At 45.0% G+C, this 15,647-nt stretch overlaps 1 protein-coding gene across 7 annotated transcripts in view; it reads left to right on the top strand.

The window, feature by feature from the left end:
* Window positions 1-743: 743 nt before the first annotated feature.
* RBM33 (RNA binding motif protein 33) overlaps window positions 744-15,647 on the top strand; it is a 109,818-nt gene continuing 94,914 nt past the window's right edge. For all 7 annotated transcript variants that reach the window (XM_055421633.2, XM_055421634.2, XM_055421638.2 and 4 more), the window contains exons 1-2: window positions 744-1,177; window positions 13,015-13,093. In XM_055421633.2, the coding sequence (XP_055277608.1) occupies window positions 1,135-1,177; window positions 13,015-13,093 (122 nt within the window). In that variant the 5' untranslated portion in view covers window positions 744-1,134. The remainder of the gene's footprint in view (window positions 1,178-13,014; window positions 13,094-15,647) is intronic.

Genomic DNA, 15,647 nt, shown 5'->3' on the forward strand with positions numbered 1-15,647 from the left:
CCTCAATGTTTTTCTCCTTATTTCTTCAAGATTAGACTCAGTTACGTATCTGCGACTGGATTACCACTTAAGTGAGGCTGTTTCTTCCTGTTGCATCCTTTCAGGTGGCACAAAATTCTGATTTACTCCGTTTCGGGAAAACGTTTACTATCATCAGTTAAGGCGGAGTTTTCTAGGCTTTTCCAGCATTAAGCGTCGTTTTCGACTGACAGCGTCCACGAGTACTGCCTGAAGCTTCCCATGAAGTCCTTGGCACCTCTGCGCCTATGTTCAGCCTTCGCTTCCCACCTAAGGTGGCCCTTTTCTTTCCCGATGTTCCTCACATTCCTTGTTCGCGCACCCACGTCTGTGCTCAAAGGCCCGGGTACATTCACCGCACCCACCCGTCGGAAGTCGTCCACTCGCCTCCTCCCCAGGGGCCCTCGGGCTCCTCCGCAGCGCGCCCCCCTGTCACTCGTCAGCTCCGGCCCTCAACGCTTCCCGCTCGATGGCGAGCGCTCGCGACCCGCGCAGCGAACCTGCCGCCGCCCCGCAGCCCGCCCGGCCGGCCCCGCGTCGCCCCCCGCGCCGCGACCCCGCCCGCAGCCCGCGCCTCACAGCCCGGACACACACACCCGGCGGCCGCCGCGTAGCGCGGCGCGGGGCCTGCCCTCGCCCATTTCCAGCGGGACTTCCGCCGGCCGTAAAGCTCGGCGCCAACTGCTGCAAAGCGCCTCACGACAGAGCCCGGGGCCGCACTACGGCCGGCAACCGCCCCGGCCCCCGCGTTTAACGCTGGGCCGTCTGGAAGCCCAGCGAGGCGGCCGTTTGCGGGTTTGCCTTCCGCGTTCGGCCTCCGTTTCCTCGGGGGCGGCCCGGAGCCGCCGCGGCCGGTGGGAAGGGCCTGCGCCGGCGCCTCCCGGCTGCCATCATCCCGGCGTGCACCGCGGCGGCGGCCCGAGCCGTCCGCCATGTTGCGATAGTTTGTTGTTTTCTTCCTGCGGAGGAGCATCCCGGAGGGCCCCCACACGCCGGCCGCGCCGGCCCCGCGCCCGACCCCCGGCCCCCGCCGCGCGGCCCCGGGCCCCGGCTGGCCCGGCGGCCCCCGCAGCTGGCTCGGCGGGGCGAGGCTGACGGCCGGGCCCAGCGAGCACCATGGCGGCCGCCCTGGGAGCGGGCGGAGGAGCGGGTGCCGGAGGTAAAGGGGCCGCGGCGGCGGGTGGGGCGCGGCGCCCCCGGGCGGCGCGGCCTCTGGCGTCCCTGTCCTCGCGGCGCTGCGGCGTCGGGCCCCCGCCGGGCGCTCTTCGGAGGGTCGCGGCGCCGCTGGGCGCGTCCGGGCGGGCTCGGCGTGGCCGCCAGCCCCTCGCTGGGCCGGGCCGAGGCGCCCGCACCTGAGGGAAGGTGTTTGCGGGGCATCTCGGAGAGTAAGCAGGCTGAGAAAAGAACCCCCCGCGACCGCTCTGATGTCCCTGAACTCCTTAGTTGCGTGAGCACGGACCCATCCGTGCTTGCGCGTCAGCATCTTGCAGAGGGTGGAACTGGGGCATAAACGGTTTAGATGCTGATGCGTTTCCTTCGGGTACTTTTTTGCTTTGTCTTCCAAACATCGATGAGTTTGACAGAGCACCTAAGTCACACCTTACCTGATTTTTTCAGGTAAAATCACTTTCTGGTTGAAATCACATTTTTGTTGACTGAGTTGTTTTTAATATGAGCAAAACACTTGGAAGTGAGTTTTCTGATTGTTCGGAAACTCGGATACAGGGGACGCTTAGGTGGAAAAGGGTGAACACCACCCGCATTCGGGCGGGGTTCTCGTTATTGAAACGTTAGGCCATTCTGCTGTATACCCTCAGTAATGCTGATTTTAGACTTCATTACAGCGATCCTGTCTAGGAATTTTGGCCCAAGTATCAAAGCGTTCCTGTGGCAAAATAGAAAAACCTAAGAGACAAGCGCTGAAATGTGACTTCAGGCAATATGATTTGGTGCATGCCTTTTTTCTGTCACGTGGTTTTTTTCCCCCTGAGGCTTTCTAGTTAAGAGTTTGAAAATACTTGCTTTACTTTCCTTATCGGTTACTTGCTGGAGTTTTGTATCATTTTCAAAAGGTATGTTGGATACTCCTGGGTCAAAACTACTTCCATTAATGATACTAATGTAGCTTGGCATCTTTCATTTTTCACTTGACTGTAGTGGAGTTTTCAGAGGCTGCATGTATCCCACGTGAAGACATTATCGTGCTGATGGCTAATGGAATGTGTGCTTGCATATTTTTTCAAGTTTCTCATGTTTTGTGAAAACGGCAAATACCAATGAATGTAATTGACATAAACAGAAGCTGGTTGATGTTCTCTAATAAATTTGAATCCAGAAAGTTTTTGAGAATTGCCATTTTAGAGGATTAGGCTTTATCCTTGATGATTTGGAATTTTTCCTTCCATTTTGTCGTGCACATCTGTTCTCCCATTGCTCTTAGACTAAAGCCAGGCTGCCTACCAAGGTTTGTGAGTTGTGCACGGCTCTCCCCGGCCTCAGCAAACTCCCGTCAGCCAGCTCCTCATCCCCTAGGTCTCAGGGTCCCTGGAGGTCTTCCTTGAGCATTCTTTGTGTCTCAAGTGTGTCCATCTCTTGCTTATGTGCCTCCCTCATCTTTATTCTGTGGCAACTTTGTTTCTTTAGAACATTTCTTTAGAATGTGTCCGAGTTTGTGATTGTATTTGATTATCTGTTTGCTGCTTTTTTTAATCTCTCTTCCCCAGTAGCCTGTAAGCCCCTTGAGGACAGTAATGCTGCCTGTTTTACCTGCTGTGTATTCCAGGTTCCTGGCATGTAGTGTATGTTCGGTAAATATCTGGCAGTACCCCTTTCTGTGCATTTGTAAGTTGCACATTTACAGCTGTGTGACCTTTTATAGTATGAATGGAGGCATATAGTGTTCCCCAGTTTGCTTTGTTCACTTAATGGTAGGTCTTGGCAATCGGTGAGAGTTCCACCATTTATTGATTAACCATTTTATATTGATGCACATTTCAGTAATATGTCCTTTTTCACTACTGTGGAAAATTCTGCACTAAATATCTACAGACACAATTGTAATGTGCTGAAGCAAATATTTCTGGAGGATTGATAACTTGAAGTGGAAATATGGTGGTGTAAGCTGCATATATTTAAAATTTTGGTAGCTATTTTCAAGTTCTCCTTAAAAACGTTGGTACCGTTTTATCCTTCTAACAGTACTGTATGAAAGGACAGTCGTCCCATGCTCTGAGAATCTTTGATATAAGGCAGGAAAACAACCTCAGTGTTGCAATTTGTATTTCCCAGATCTGTTGAAATTAATAATCTTTTCATGTATTATATTTATTTTTATGTGAATTGTTTATATAATTTGTCTTTTTTATTGAGTGGTTGACTTCTCATTTTAAAGACTTCTTTGTGTATTATGTTAGGATTATAGACTTTTTAAAAATTGTGCTTGCCCTATGAAAAGTGAAAGTGAAGTTGCTCAGTTGTCTCCAACTCTTTGCGACCTCAAGGACTGTAGCCTACCAGGTTCCCCCAGCCATGGGATTTTCCAGCCAAGAATACTGAAGTGGGTTGCCAATTCCTTTGGTTTTTTTAAACTTTTGATTATGGAAGCTTTAAAATTTTACCTTGTGGAAAATGTCACTGAAATTTTTTTTTTTTTTTTGGCTCCTCTTCATGGCTTGCATGATCTCAGTTACCTGACCTCAGTAACCTGAGGTCAAGGTAGTGAAAGGCTAGAATCATAACTACTAGGTCACCAGGGAATCTCCCCCCGCCAAAATTTTTTTATATTGATGTCTAGTTGATTTACAAAGTTGTGTTAGTTTCTGGTTTAGCAAAGTGATTCATTTATATATGTATCTTCTTGTTCAGATTTTTTTTCTTGTCACTTGTTTTTGTAAATTTTTTTTCCTAACGTTGTCCCCATGCCAAGAGTTCCCCTGTGCTTTTAATGTTTTATGTCTGTGCTTTTTTATGTTTAGCTTTTATTCCATATGGAATTTTGTTTTGGATGTGGTGTGAATTTAGGGCTTCTAACAGTTTTAATACAATTTATTGAATTATTTCTTTTCTATTTTATGATATATTTAAATTCTCACTCTTTCTTTTGTTGTTCAGTAACCAAGTCGTGTCTGACTCTTTGTGATCCCATGGACTGCAGCACATCAGGCTCCCCTGACCTTCACTGTCTCCTGGAGTTTGCTCAGATTGATGTCCATTGGGTCGATGATGCTGTCTATCTACCCCATCCTCTGCCGCCCCCTTCTCCCTCTGCCTTCAGTCTTTCCCAGCACCAAGGTCTTTCCCAATGAACTGGCTGTTCACGTAAGGGGGCCAAAGTATTATAGCGTCAGTATCAATCCTTCAGTGAATATTCAGGGTCGGTTTTCTTTAGGATTGACTGGTTTGATGTTCTTGCAGTCCAAAGGATTCTTAAGACTCACCTCTAGTACCATGGTTCGAAAGCATCAATTCTTTGGTGATCATCCTTCTTTGTGGTCCAACTCTCACATCTGTACATGATTACTGGAAAAACCATAGTTCTGACTATATGGACCATTTCAGCAAAGTGATGTCTCTGCTTTTTAATACACTAGGTTTGTCATAGCTTTCCTTATTGAATTCTTTCTTTTCCATTTTATGATGTATTTAAATTCTCATAATTTTAGAAAATTACTGTTTCATAGTGTGTGTTTGTCTACATATATTATAGAATTTTTTCAGAAATTTCTTGATTAGCTCTGCATTTTAAAAAAACTTCAGAATTGTCGCATTCTGTAAAGAATTCTGCTGAAATTCTTTGAGGTTGCATTGATTTTATTAATGCAATTTGGGTTTCCAAGGTGTTAAAGAATCCACTTGCCAATGCAGGAAATGCAAAAGACGTGAGTTTGATCCCTGGGTCAGGAAGATCCTCTGGAGGAGGAAATGACACCCCACTCCAGTATTCTTGCCTGGAGAATTCCATGGATGGAGGTGGGGTTGCCAAGAGTCAGACACGATTAGCACACACACAATGCATCTTGGGGACGATGGATATTTTTACAATATGTACTTTTTCATCCAGCAATGATAATGTCTCATTGTCAAGCTTTTTTCTGTCCATCAGTCATCTACCACATTTTTGAGTATTTTCTCCATGCTAAGCTTTGATCTGAGAGGTTGGGATATATAAATGTTGGAATAGAAGAGATTGCAGATACGAAGAGAGTTTTTCTAAGGTAACTTCCAGAGGAGACGGGATCTCTGCCATTCATCTAGTCAAAGCTATGGTTTTTTCAGAAGTCATGTACGGATGTGAGAGTTGGACCATAAAGAAAGCTGAGTGCCAAAGAATTGATGCTTTTGAACTGTGGTGCTGGAGAAGACTCTTGAGAGTCCCTTGGACAGCAAGGAGATCCAACCAGTCAATCCTAAAGGAAATCAACCCTGAATATTCATTGGAAGGACTGATGCTGAAGCTCCAGTACTTTAGCCACCTGATGCAAAGAGCTGACTCATTGGAAAAGACCCTGATGCTGGGAGAGATTGAGGGCAGGAGAAGCGGGTGACAGAGGATGAGGTGGTTGGATGGCATCATGGATCCAATGGAGTTTCTGTCAATTCCGGGAGATGGGGAAGAACAGGGAAAGCTGGTGTGCTGCAGTCCATGGGGTCTCAAAGAACAAGACTTAACAACTGAACAACAAATGGAACTTACATTAGTAAGATTTTCTTTATGTATTTCTTCTGTGTTTCTTGTTAGTGTTATTCCTAGGTATTTTGTATTTGTTGTTGTGGATGGTATAATTTTTTTATTGTACAGTATTCTGGAATTTTTTGCTGATTTACTATAGGAAAACTTTTCTTTTTCTGGTTGTTATATATAACTGGCTTATTGGAATTTTATTTTAATATTTGATGCTTTAGGTTTTCAGACTGTTGTATCTGCAGTTTCCTCTATTTTAGTATTTATGTCTCATTTCTTCTTCTTGTACTTTTTGTTCTAGAAGGTTTCATTGTCAACTCCTTCTATATAATGTTTGATAGTGGGGTGATGATAGGCATCTTTATCTTGCCATCTTGTTAGGAGTTTAATGAATGTTTAATGTTTTACCAGTGTGTATGGTGTTTGCTGTAGGTTTCTGATAGCTATTGTTTGTTTAGCTAAAAAAGTTTATATTTTGAATTAGGGTTTTGATTTTTTCGAATGCTTTTTCTGCATCGTGAGCATGAGGTCCCTTTGTTTTATTATTGATTTTTATTTATTTATCTGGCTGCATCAGGTTTTAGTTGCAGCACATGGGCTTTTGATACTCATTGTGGTGTGTGGGATTCTAGTTGCACCATGTGGGATCTAGCATCCCAGGTGGCCAATGGTAAAGAATCCATCCACCTGCCAAGCAGGAGATGCAAGTTCGATTCCTGGGTTGGGAAGATCCCCTGAAGAAGGAAATGGCAACTCACTCCAGTATTCTTGCCTGGAAAATCCATGGACAGAGGAGCCTGGCAGGCTACAATCTCTGGGATTACAAGAGAGTCAGAAATGATATAGTGACCAAGCAGTGACATGTGGGATCTAGTTTCCTGACTAAGGATCTAATCCTGCATTGGGAGTGAATTGTCTTAGCCACTGGACCACAGGGAAGTCCCATGAGGCCCCTTCTTTAATACCTTATTGTAATGTATCGATAGATTTCCAATGCTGAATCAGCCGCCCATTCTTGGGTTCACAGTCTTCTGGTTCTTCAGGTTTTGTTCTTTTTGGTGTTTGGTTGCTTTTCATTTTAGGACTATCTATGATCATAAGAGAGATTGTCTTATAGTTTTCTTTGTGTTTGTGTGTGCACATGGTGCTCTTCTGTTTTTTGTGAGACAGGCTAACTACCTGGAATCAGTTGTGAAATTTTCTGGACATTGTAAAAATCTCTTTGTTAAATGTTGAAAGAACTCTTGTCTGCAAAGCCATTTGGTTCTGTTGCCTGTTTAATTTTCGGTTTCTTCTTTTTATTGTTGGTGTATTCAATTTTTTAAAATCCATGGGTCAATTTTGATAATTTTTTTCTGGAAAAATTATTCTTTATATTTTCAGTATAACAAATTACAGAGTTAAAGGTTTCAGCTTCCTAAGAGTGGATGTGTTGAAGGTAAATTTTTTGACAACCCACTCATGTCTGAATGAATTCTTTATTTTCAAACTTGATTGATATGGTCCAGTCTTCAAGTCTAGCTTTGACTTAGATTCCTTTTTCTTAGAGTTTTGGTGGTAACTGCTGTGTTGTTTTCTGGCTTCTAGGTCTGCTCTTGAGAAGTCTGATGACATTCTGATTCTTTATCATTTGTGTGACCTTTTTCTCTTCCTGGAAGGTTTTAACGGTTCCTCCTCATTGTTACAGAATTCATTAGCATAGGTTGTCTTACGTTTCTTGTACTGCATTTGGTGGATACTTTGGTCTGAAATGTGTGTCCTATCTGGGAAATTATCTTGTCCTGTTTTACTCGTTCTCACTTTCTGAAATTCTTGTTATTGAATTTTGATGCTTTATTTATATACAAAGCATAAGCATGATATACAAAACATAAGCATGATGAAGCAGTTCATTGAGAATCTTTTGGAAGGAAAGGTACTTTGGTAGTTCACAGACTCAAAAAGAGTTGGACAGCTCACACTGTAGAACGTCAGACGTCAGGGTGGTCTGGGCCTTGGGCAGGCTTGTGGCTGCTGGTGGGGCTTCTGCAGCCAGGCTCTGGCTGCCACTTCCTCTTCAGTCCCTTTTCTTATAGACACAGGAATTTTGTTCCTGTTTGGCTGGGTGCTGCTCATCTTCACTGATTTGGCTACAGCGAAGTGTGGGTCTACTTTCTAGATCTTTTGATAGTATTTTTTTGTTTTTTGAGAGAAGCTGTAACTCTGGTATTTACATATAGTTTCATTTTAACAATGTTGAAAATCAAGTTGATTAAAAAAAAAAAAGGCAACATAATTCAAAGACAGCATCTTCCTTATAGGCCACAGGATTCCAGCCTGTAGGTTAAAAGGTTAATAGTTGATTCTGCCTTCATGATTTTGTAGGTTCCATGGATTAGTGATCTTTCTACCTAAAGACTGAGGGAGTTATGGCTGCTGCTGCTGCTGCTAAGTCACTTCAGTCGTGTCCGACTCTGTGTGACCCCATAGACGGAAGCCCACCAGGCTTCCCCGTCCCTGGGATTCTCCAGGCAAGAACACTGGAGTGGGTTGCCATTTCCTTCTCCAAGTTATGGCTAGCTACCCTTTAATATTTTTATGTATCAGAGGGTTTGTTACAATGTGAAGTGAAAGTCGCTTAATTGTGTCTGACTCTTTACAACTCCTCTACAGTCCATGGAATTCTTCCGGCTAGAATACTAGAATTGGTAGCCTTTCCCTTCTCCAGGGGATCTTCCCAACCCAGGGATCGAACACAGGTCTCCCGAATTGCAGGCAGGTTCTTTACCAGCTGAGCCACAAGGGAAGCCCAAGAAGACTGGAGTGGGTAGCCTATCCCTTCTCCAGAGAATCTTTCCGACCCAGGAATTGAACCGGGGTCTCCTGCATTACAGGCTGATTCTTTACCAGCTGAGCTGTCAGGGAAGCCCCATTGTTACTATAGTTGCTTCCTAAATAAACTCACCAGCATTATACTTAGTGTTTGGTAGACCTGAGTTTAAATCTGATTTGTTGTTTGCTAATTTTTGGTTAGTCTTAGTTTTCCCGTCTGTAAAAGGAGAATATGGAGATGGATCAAACGAGGCCATGAAATAGCTAGCTTGTTGAAGTCCAATGAGGCCTCTCTTCAGTGCTTCGTAGTGCTAGACTTATTTGAAGTTTTATTATTCGTCTTATTTCAGTTAGGAAAGAAGCCATGCTTTGCACTCCACATATGAAGGGTTTTAATACAGGAATTAGAGGCTTCTACAACCCTTGGATAGCATCATCGATTCACTGGACATGAGTTAGAGCAAACTCTTGGAGGTAGTGAAGGACAGGGGAGCCTGGTGTGCTCATGGACTCCTGGCAGGGGAGTCCGTGGGGTCGCAAAGAGTCTGACATGACTGAGGGACTGAACAACATCACCCACCCTTGGAAAGGCTGGGGGACATCACCCACCCTTGGAAAGGCTGGGGGTGTGTTGGTCAGGAACACTTAGTCCCAGGACCAGAGCCTGATGGTTAAGAGTTCACCTGGAACCTGTTGGAGCTGAAGACGTGTGGAAGCACCAGTGGTCAGTCTCACTCTGCAGCACTGGGTGCTGACTTCTGATGGTGTTGAGTCTCAAGAGGCCCCTCTGACGGTCGCAGCCCCTGCCAGCCCAGAGCCACGCGTGGTTTTCAGGAGCCCATGCTGACCTCTGCGAACCTCCTATCTGTGAGGGGGTGTTTGTGTCTGTCTGTCTGTCCGTCCTGCGCCTGTCTCATGAGGGGAACTGAGATAATCGTGACTCAGACTTCCTGTGACTGCCTTGCCTTGCGTTCTCTAACTCAGAAGTGCACAGGGAAGGGGGCTCTGGGAAGTGTGTTTCTTGCACTGTCTGCCCTGTCGTGCAGAGTGGTGGGGACCACAATCTCAGCACACCTGTGGCTTCTCTCTGTGGAAGGAAGAGCAGTGGCTGCTGGAGGGACTTTCTCCCTTTCCGTGACATTTCCTTACACGTCGTGAAGTTAGCAACTAACCATCAGCACTTTAGAAGGTTTCACTTTCAGAAAGAGGGTCTAGATTCTTGGGAAAAGAAATGGGGCGTTGTTTCCTCTAGATTCTAAGTCACGATGGGAGCGTTCAGTTGGCTGAGCTCAGACCATTTTCCTTTCCCAGGTCCTCAGGCTAACAGGGGACCCAGGGATCTAGCTTTTATGGCTTGCGTATTGGGAGGCAGAGCCCTGTCTTCTTTCGGGACTCAATCTGATTGAGTCACAAACACAGGAAGAGAAGATTCAGTTGTAAGGCAGGCAGACAAATGGTCAGTGTGTACCGCACTTCGGAAGCAAAGTACAGAGTTCGTTTTAGGGAAACCTGTCCAGGGTCCCATGCAAATAAGAGAGTTTTAAAACAAAACTACAAATTATTTTTCAACCAACATGATGTATGGGCTCTTTCTGAAAATTTGCCTGGTGGTTACTCAGAATTTGAGTTATTTTGTAGGACAAATATACTTACTTTGAAAGTTCTTGAATGTTAGTTTGATTCTTTTTTCTCGTTACTATAAAGTTTAAATAAATACTGTTTAAATAAAGGGTCTGGATTTCCTCACCTGTAAAATACGGAATTTTGAGCCAGTGATTCAGAATATGAGACGTATGAATGAGGATGGTGTGGAGGCAACAGAAAAAAGGCTGAGAGCCTTTGGACTTGAGCAGAGATAGGCAGACTTTGTGAAGGGCCAAACGGTGAATAGTTTAGATTTCGCAGGTCACAGGGCTTCTGTTGCAATTCTCTGCTCTGGGCTTGTAGCTTGAGAGCTGTAGCCAGTGTGTAATTGGATTAGCATATAGTGTTCCAGTAATAGCTTATTTCCGTAAATTAGGCAGTAGCTGAATGTGGACTAAAACAGGTGGCAGAACCTGCGTATCGGGGGCTGCAGTTTGCTGATTCTTGCATTAGACAGTTGGCAGACTCCTGTTCCAGACGAGTATTGTATAAAGTTTCTAAGTTCCAGGTTCCTGGAAAAGATGAGGAAGGAATAAGAATGCTAAGTAGAAGACTTGTGTTCATTGTAGAGACCTAATTGCTGTGTAACTGAAAATTGTAGAAATTCCAGTAACTGTCTTTAGTCTGGCTGGTAGGGAACACTGATTCCCTTAGTAACATGTATGTCTAGTGTAATATTTGGCCTTGGGGTTTCTAGATTTCTGGATATGGATCACTCTTCCCGTTGGAATCCAGGGTTGTGCTTTCTTCCTCTAAAACTTTGGACTAGTGTGGACACGTTTTGTTTTCTTGGTTCTACTCAGTATGACAAACAGAAACTTAAGAGGACTTGTCTGTTTTCTAAATGAGAACAGAAGGAAAATGATGCAGAAAATGTAAGAAGAATAAAAACAGGTGCCAAAAGTTCAAGGTCTTAGTTTGTTTCTCAGGATTTTGAGTTAGGTTTCTTTTTTATCTGTTTTTGTATTCCGTAATCCAAATGGAAAGAAAGTATGTTTTTGTTTTCTGCTTTATCAGGTGTTTTTTTTTCTTTGCTTATTGTACTTTTGTCCAAGCACAAGGTTGCTCACATTTGCAATCGTTCTTGTCTCCTTTGGGGAATCATGGCGGTTTTGCACTCTGGGTATGTAGTTTCTCTCAGCAGGTTTCATAGTCTTTAATTTACTGGTCTTTCTCATTTTTTTATTATGGTTATCCCTAGTATGTATTTCATATTTTTATGTTTTTGCAAGGATTTGTTTTTTAATTTCCAGTTGCTCATTCCTTGTATGTAAAAAAAATTGTTGACTTTTAAAAAATGATCTCATTTTACAAGCTAATTCAGTTCACTTATTAGTTTTCGTACTTTTTCCCCATAGATCCCATGTGACTTTCTACATAGCTGATGATGTTTGCTGTGAAGAATGGTGGTTTTTCACTTCTTCCTTTTCAATCTGATTTCCTTTTGTTTTTCCTTGTCTGGTTGCACTAGGTAGAACTTGCATTACGGTGCTGAATTGCAGTGTTAGGAATCACAGCCCCAATCTTGTTCCTAATTCTAGAGGAAAGCATTGACTCTACTTTTGGTGGTTGCTGTAGTTTTTCCATACAGATGCCCTTTGATCAGGTTGGGGAATGTCCCTTTACTTAATTTGTTTAGAGTTTTCAGGAATGTGGATATTCGGTTTTGATTAATTTTTAAATTGACTTTCCTCCTTCTGTTGAGATGATAATGTAATTTTCTACTTTGTAATATGATCTGTTACATTGATTTTTAAAAAGTACTGATTTTTGAATGTTAATGAACCTTTCATTCCTGGGGTCCACATGGTTGTGATGTAGGGTATCCTTTTAATATACTGTTGAGTTCTATATGCTGCTGCTGCTGCTAAGTCGCTTCAGTCGTGTCCGACTCTGTGCGACCCCATAGATGGCAGCCCACCAGGCTCCCCCATCCCTGGGATTCTCCAGGCAAGAACACTGGAGTGGGTTCTATATGCTAATTTTTTAAAAATAAATTTTACATATATGTTTTGTTTTTCTAATCTGTTTCATGTGCCTCTGCTCTAATCTTTATGTTCTTTTGCAATCTTTTGGTTTAATTTCCTCTTATTTGTCTAGTTCCTCAGGATTTAAAGTAAGGCTGTTGATTTGAGATCTTTCTTCTTTGTTGGCATAGGCAATAAAGTTCCTTCCATGTTCTGCTTTTGCTGCATCCCGTAAACTTCAGTATGTTGTATTTTTGTGTTCACTTCCCTCAAAGTATATTCTTGTTTTCCTGGTTCTTATTTCTTCTTTGATCTATTGGTTGGTGAAGTGTGTTGTTTAATTTCCACGTACTTGTGAATTTTCAGTTTCCTTTCTAGGATTGATTTTTAGCTTTATTATTACAGTTGACCCTTGAGCAATGCAGAGGTCAATCACACCCCTTTAACTGTTCTATCAGTGAGCTTTCATGCCTAAGAATGTTCAATAAATTGATTTTCTTTAGGTAGATGTGTAGTTTAAAATATTTTAATTATTAAAAATGGTTAAAGCATTTATGGGCTTCCCTGTTGGTTCAGTGGTAAAGATATCTGCCTGCCAGTGCAGGAGACGTGGGTTTGATTTCTGGGTTGGGAAGATCCCTTGGAGAAGGAAATGGCAACTCACTCCAATATTATTGCCTGAGAAATCACATGGACAGGGGAGCCTGGTGGCTATAGTCCATGAACCTGGCTTAGTGACTAAACAACAAACAAAAAACATTTGTAATTGTTATATATATGAAAGTTGAGTATTTTAAAATGTCCTATTGGGAATCCTTAAAAGAGAGTGTTTCAGTGTTTGAAAGTGTCTGTTTAAATTGAGTACAAGACTGACTCATGGCCTCTTCCTCACAGATGATGACTTTGACCAGTTTGATAAGCCTGGTGCGGAGCGCTCCTGGAGGAGAAGAACTGCGGACGAGGACTGGGACAGGTGCGGACTCCCCTGGTTACGGCCGGGCCCATGCGGACTCATCTGCTTCTGCCGCTAGGCCGGGCAGAGCTCTCTCCTGAGAACACTGTGTTAGCCGCTGACGCGCTTTCCCGAGTAGGTCTGTCCTGACTGGGCGAGAGAAAGGCAGGGGTGGGCGTTCCACGCGCAAGGCTTTGTGCGCAGCTCCTCCCTTGGCTTGTGCTGCCTCCGGCTGCCAGTGGCGCTGTCCGTGTTTCTGTACGTGCGGTGTTGAGTCGGTGGGCACTCGGGGCTACTTGGAGTAACTGCCCGCGACAATGGTCATAGCAGAGTCCCTCCACGCGCTGCACTGCTGCGAGGACTGCTCTCCAGGGGCGGCGTGTGGCTTCTCCTTGCGGTGGCTGCTCTTGTTGCCGAGCACGGGCTCGGTGTGTGGACCTCAGTAACTGACACCTGGGCTCGTGGTTGCTGCTCCTGGGCCCCAGGGCACAGGCTCAGTGGTTGTAGTGCTTGGGCTTGGCTGCTCTGCAGTGTGTGGGGCCTTCTGGACCGGGGATTGAACCTGTTCCCCTGGGTTAGGTGGATTCTTTACCACTGAGCCACCAAGGAAGCCAGGTATCTTGTGATTTAGTTTTATATATTTCTGATGACTAGTAAAGATGGAAAACAGGAGGATGTAAGAGTAACACAGAAATTCTTACAGGGCCTCCTTGATCAGACTTACAGTTGCTTTGTGTCATGTTCGTGCTGTCTTCCTCTTGCTCATTGTGCATGTACACACACAGACACAGACACACACACATAGACACACAGACACACACAGACACACACACTCACACACACACACACACGCACACTGTTTTCACTAGTTTTCAGGTGTTCCCCAGGTTTTAGCAGTGTCAGTATGTAGCACGGTTGTCTTATCTCTGATCTCTGTAATCCTTCTCAAATCACAGATGTAATTTCATCTGAAAACATACCAGATTGTATCTCTCTAAAAAATAAACGATTTACAAATATAGCCGTAATAGAGTTATATCTGATTAAATCGCTTAATATGAGTGTCTTATTAATGTTCACACTTCCCTGACTGTCTCACGTATATATAGTTTCCTGGTGGCTCAAATGGTAAAGAATCTGCCTGCAATGGAGGAGACCCGGGTTCGATCCCTGGGTCAGGAAGATTCCCCTGGAGAAGGGAATGACCATACTTCAGTATTCTTGCCTGGAGAATCCCATGGACAGAGGAGCCTGGTGGGCTATAGGCCTATAAGGTCGCAAAGAGTTGGACATGACTGAGTGATGAACACTTTTACACTTTCATATATATTGCAGATACATACACATGTGTAGTGTGGATCTGTTTGTGTTCTCTCTTATAGTTTGATTTGGAGGGAAGAGATCCATGTCCCGTAAGTTGGGGGCTCTGCAGTGTTGTCACTGGCTGCTTGTTCCTCCAGCGGGAGCGTCACAGAGTCTTATTAACATCTGTTTGCCATGTTATCAGCCGTGAGATGGTCCAAGTGGTGATGTTCTCATTCTGTCACGCCTTCTTGTTTCTGTTAGTTGTGATAATTTTGTAATGATACTTGGTTCTTTTGAGGTATGAGTAAGTGCTTGATTCTTTACTTTTCTTTCCCAGTTTTCAGAATAATGGGTCCGTTCTTTAGCATCTTCCAGAGGTGGTGTTTTGGACCGTTTTGAATTCATCGATTGGAGTGCTGCACGTGTGTTTTCATAGCCCACTGGTTGTTATCTTGTCAGTGCTTGCATCGCGCCCATATTTGCTCTGTGGGAGTTTCTGTGGCTCTGCTGCGCTGGGGCCGGCTCCCGTGGTCCCCGCCCGCTGCGGCCTGGGCGGCCCCTGCCCCTGTGCCGCCCCTGAGCAGCCTCGGCCGCCCTGCGCTGGCCCTCAGTGCCTGTGCGCGCAGAGGCCCCGCGTCACGCGTCTCTTCATCGATGTTGCTGAGGCGTACCGTAACCGCTCCCGCGGACTGTGTTACAGAGGGCGAGTTTTCAAAGCTGGGGAGAAGGAGGAGCCAGGAGATACAACAGGCTGTGTATTCACACAGGAGAGGGCACGTTCAGAAGGCTTTAACTGCAGGGCGTTTAATGAGGGGATTTTTAAACGGGGCAGTGTTAGATAAGCAGGGAGAGGCGATGAGGTGTCCAGAGTGAAGCAGCTGGTCTCACAGGGGAGAATCGATGTCCCAGGACCCAGCCGGGGCCGCTGTGGTGAGAGTGGGTGGTGCTGGAGCAGTGCAGCTGGGAGGGTGCGGCCGGCTCCTCCTTGTGACATTCTTTCGAGACCTCCGTGGGCCAGGCTTATCTGGAGACCTCCATGGGCCAGGCTTATCTGAAGAAGGGCCAGTGCTGGGAGCCCTTCTAGGGCCTGGAGCTGGTGGGGAGGGAGCAGCTGACGGTGGCCTGGAGTGGGGAGGCACGTGGAGACTGCTCAGGTGCAGTGTTTGCTGTCACTTCCATTTCTGATTTTGAAAGGCTGCAGCCAGGAGATAAAAAGTGAAAGTGTTAGTCACTCAGTCACGCCTGACTTTTTGCCACCCTATGGACTGTA

Source organism: Moschus berezovskii, chromosome 3 (assembly GCF_049115385.1).
Source record: "Moschus berezovskii isolate FMDL1 chromosome 3, NW_MosBer_1.0, whole genome shotgun sequence".
Lineage (NCBI taxonomy): Eukaryota > Metazoa > Chordata > Mammalia > Artiodactyla > Moschidae > Moschus > Moschus berezovskii.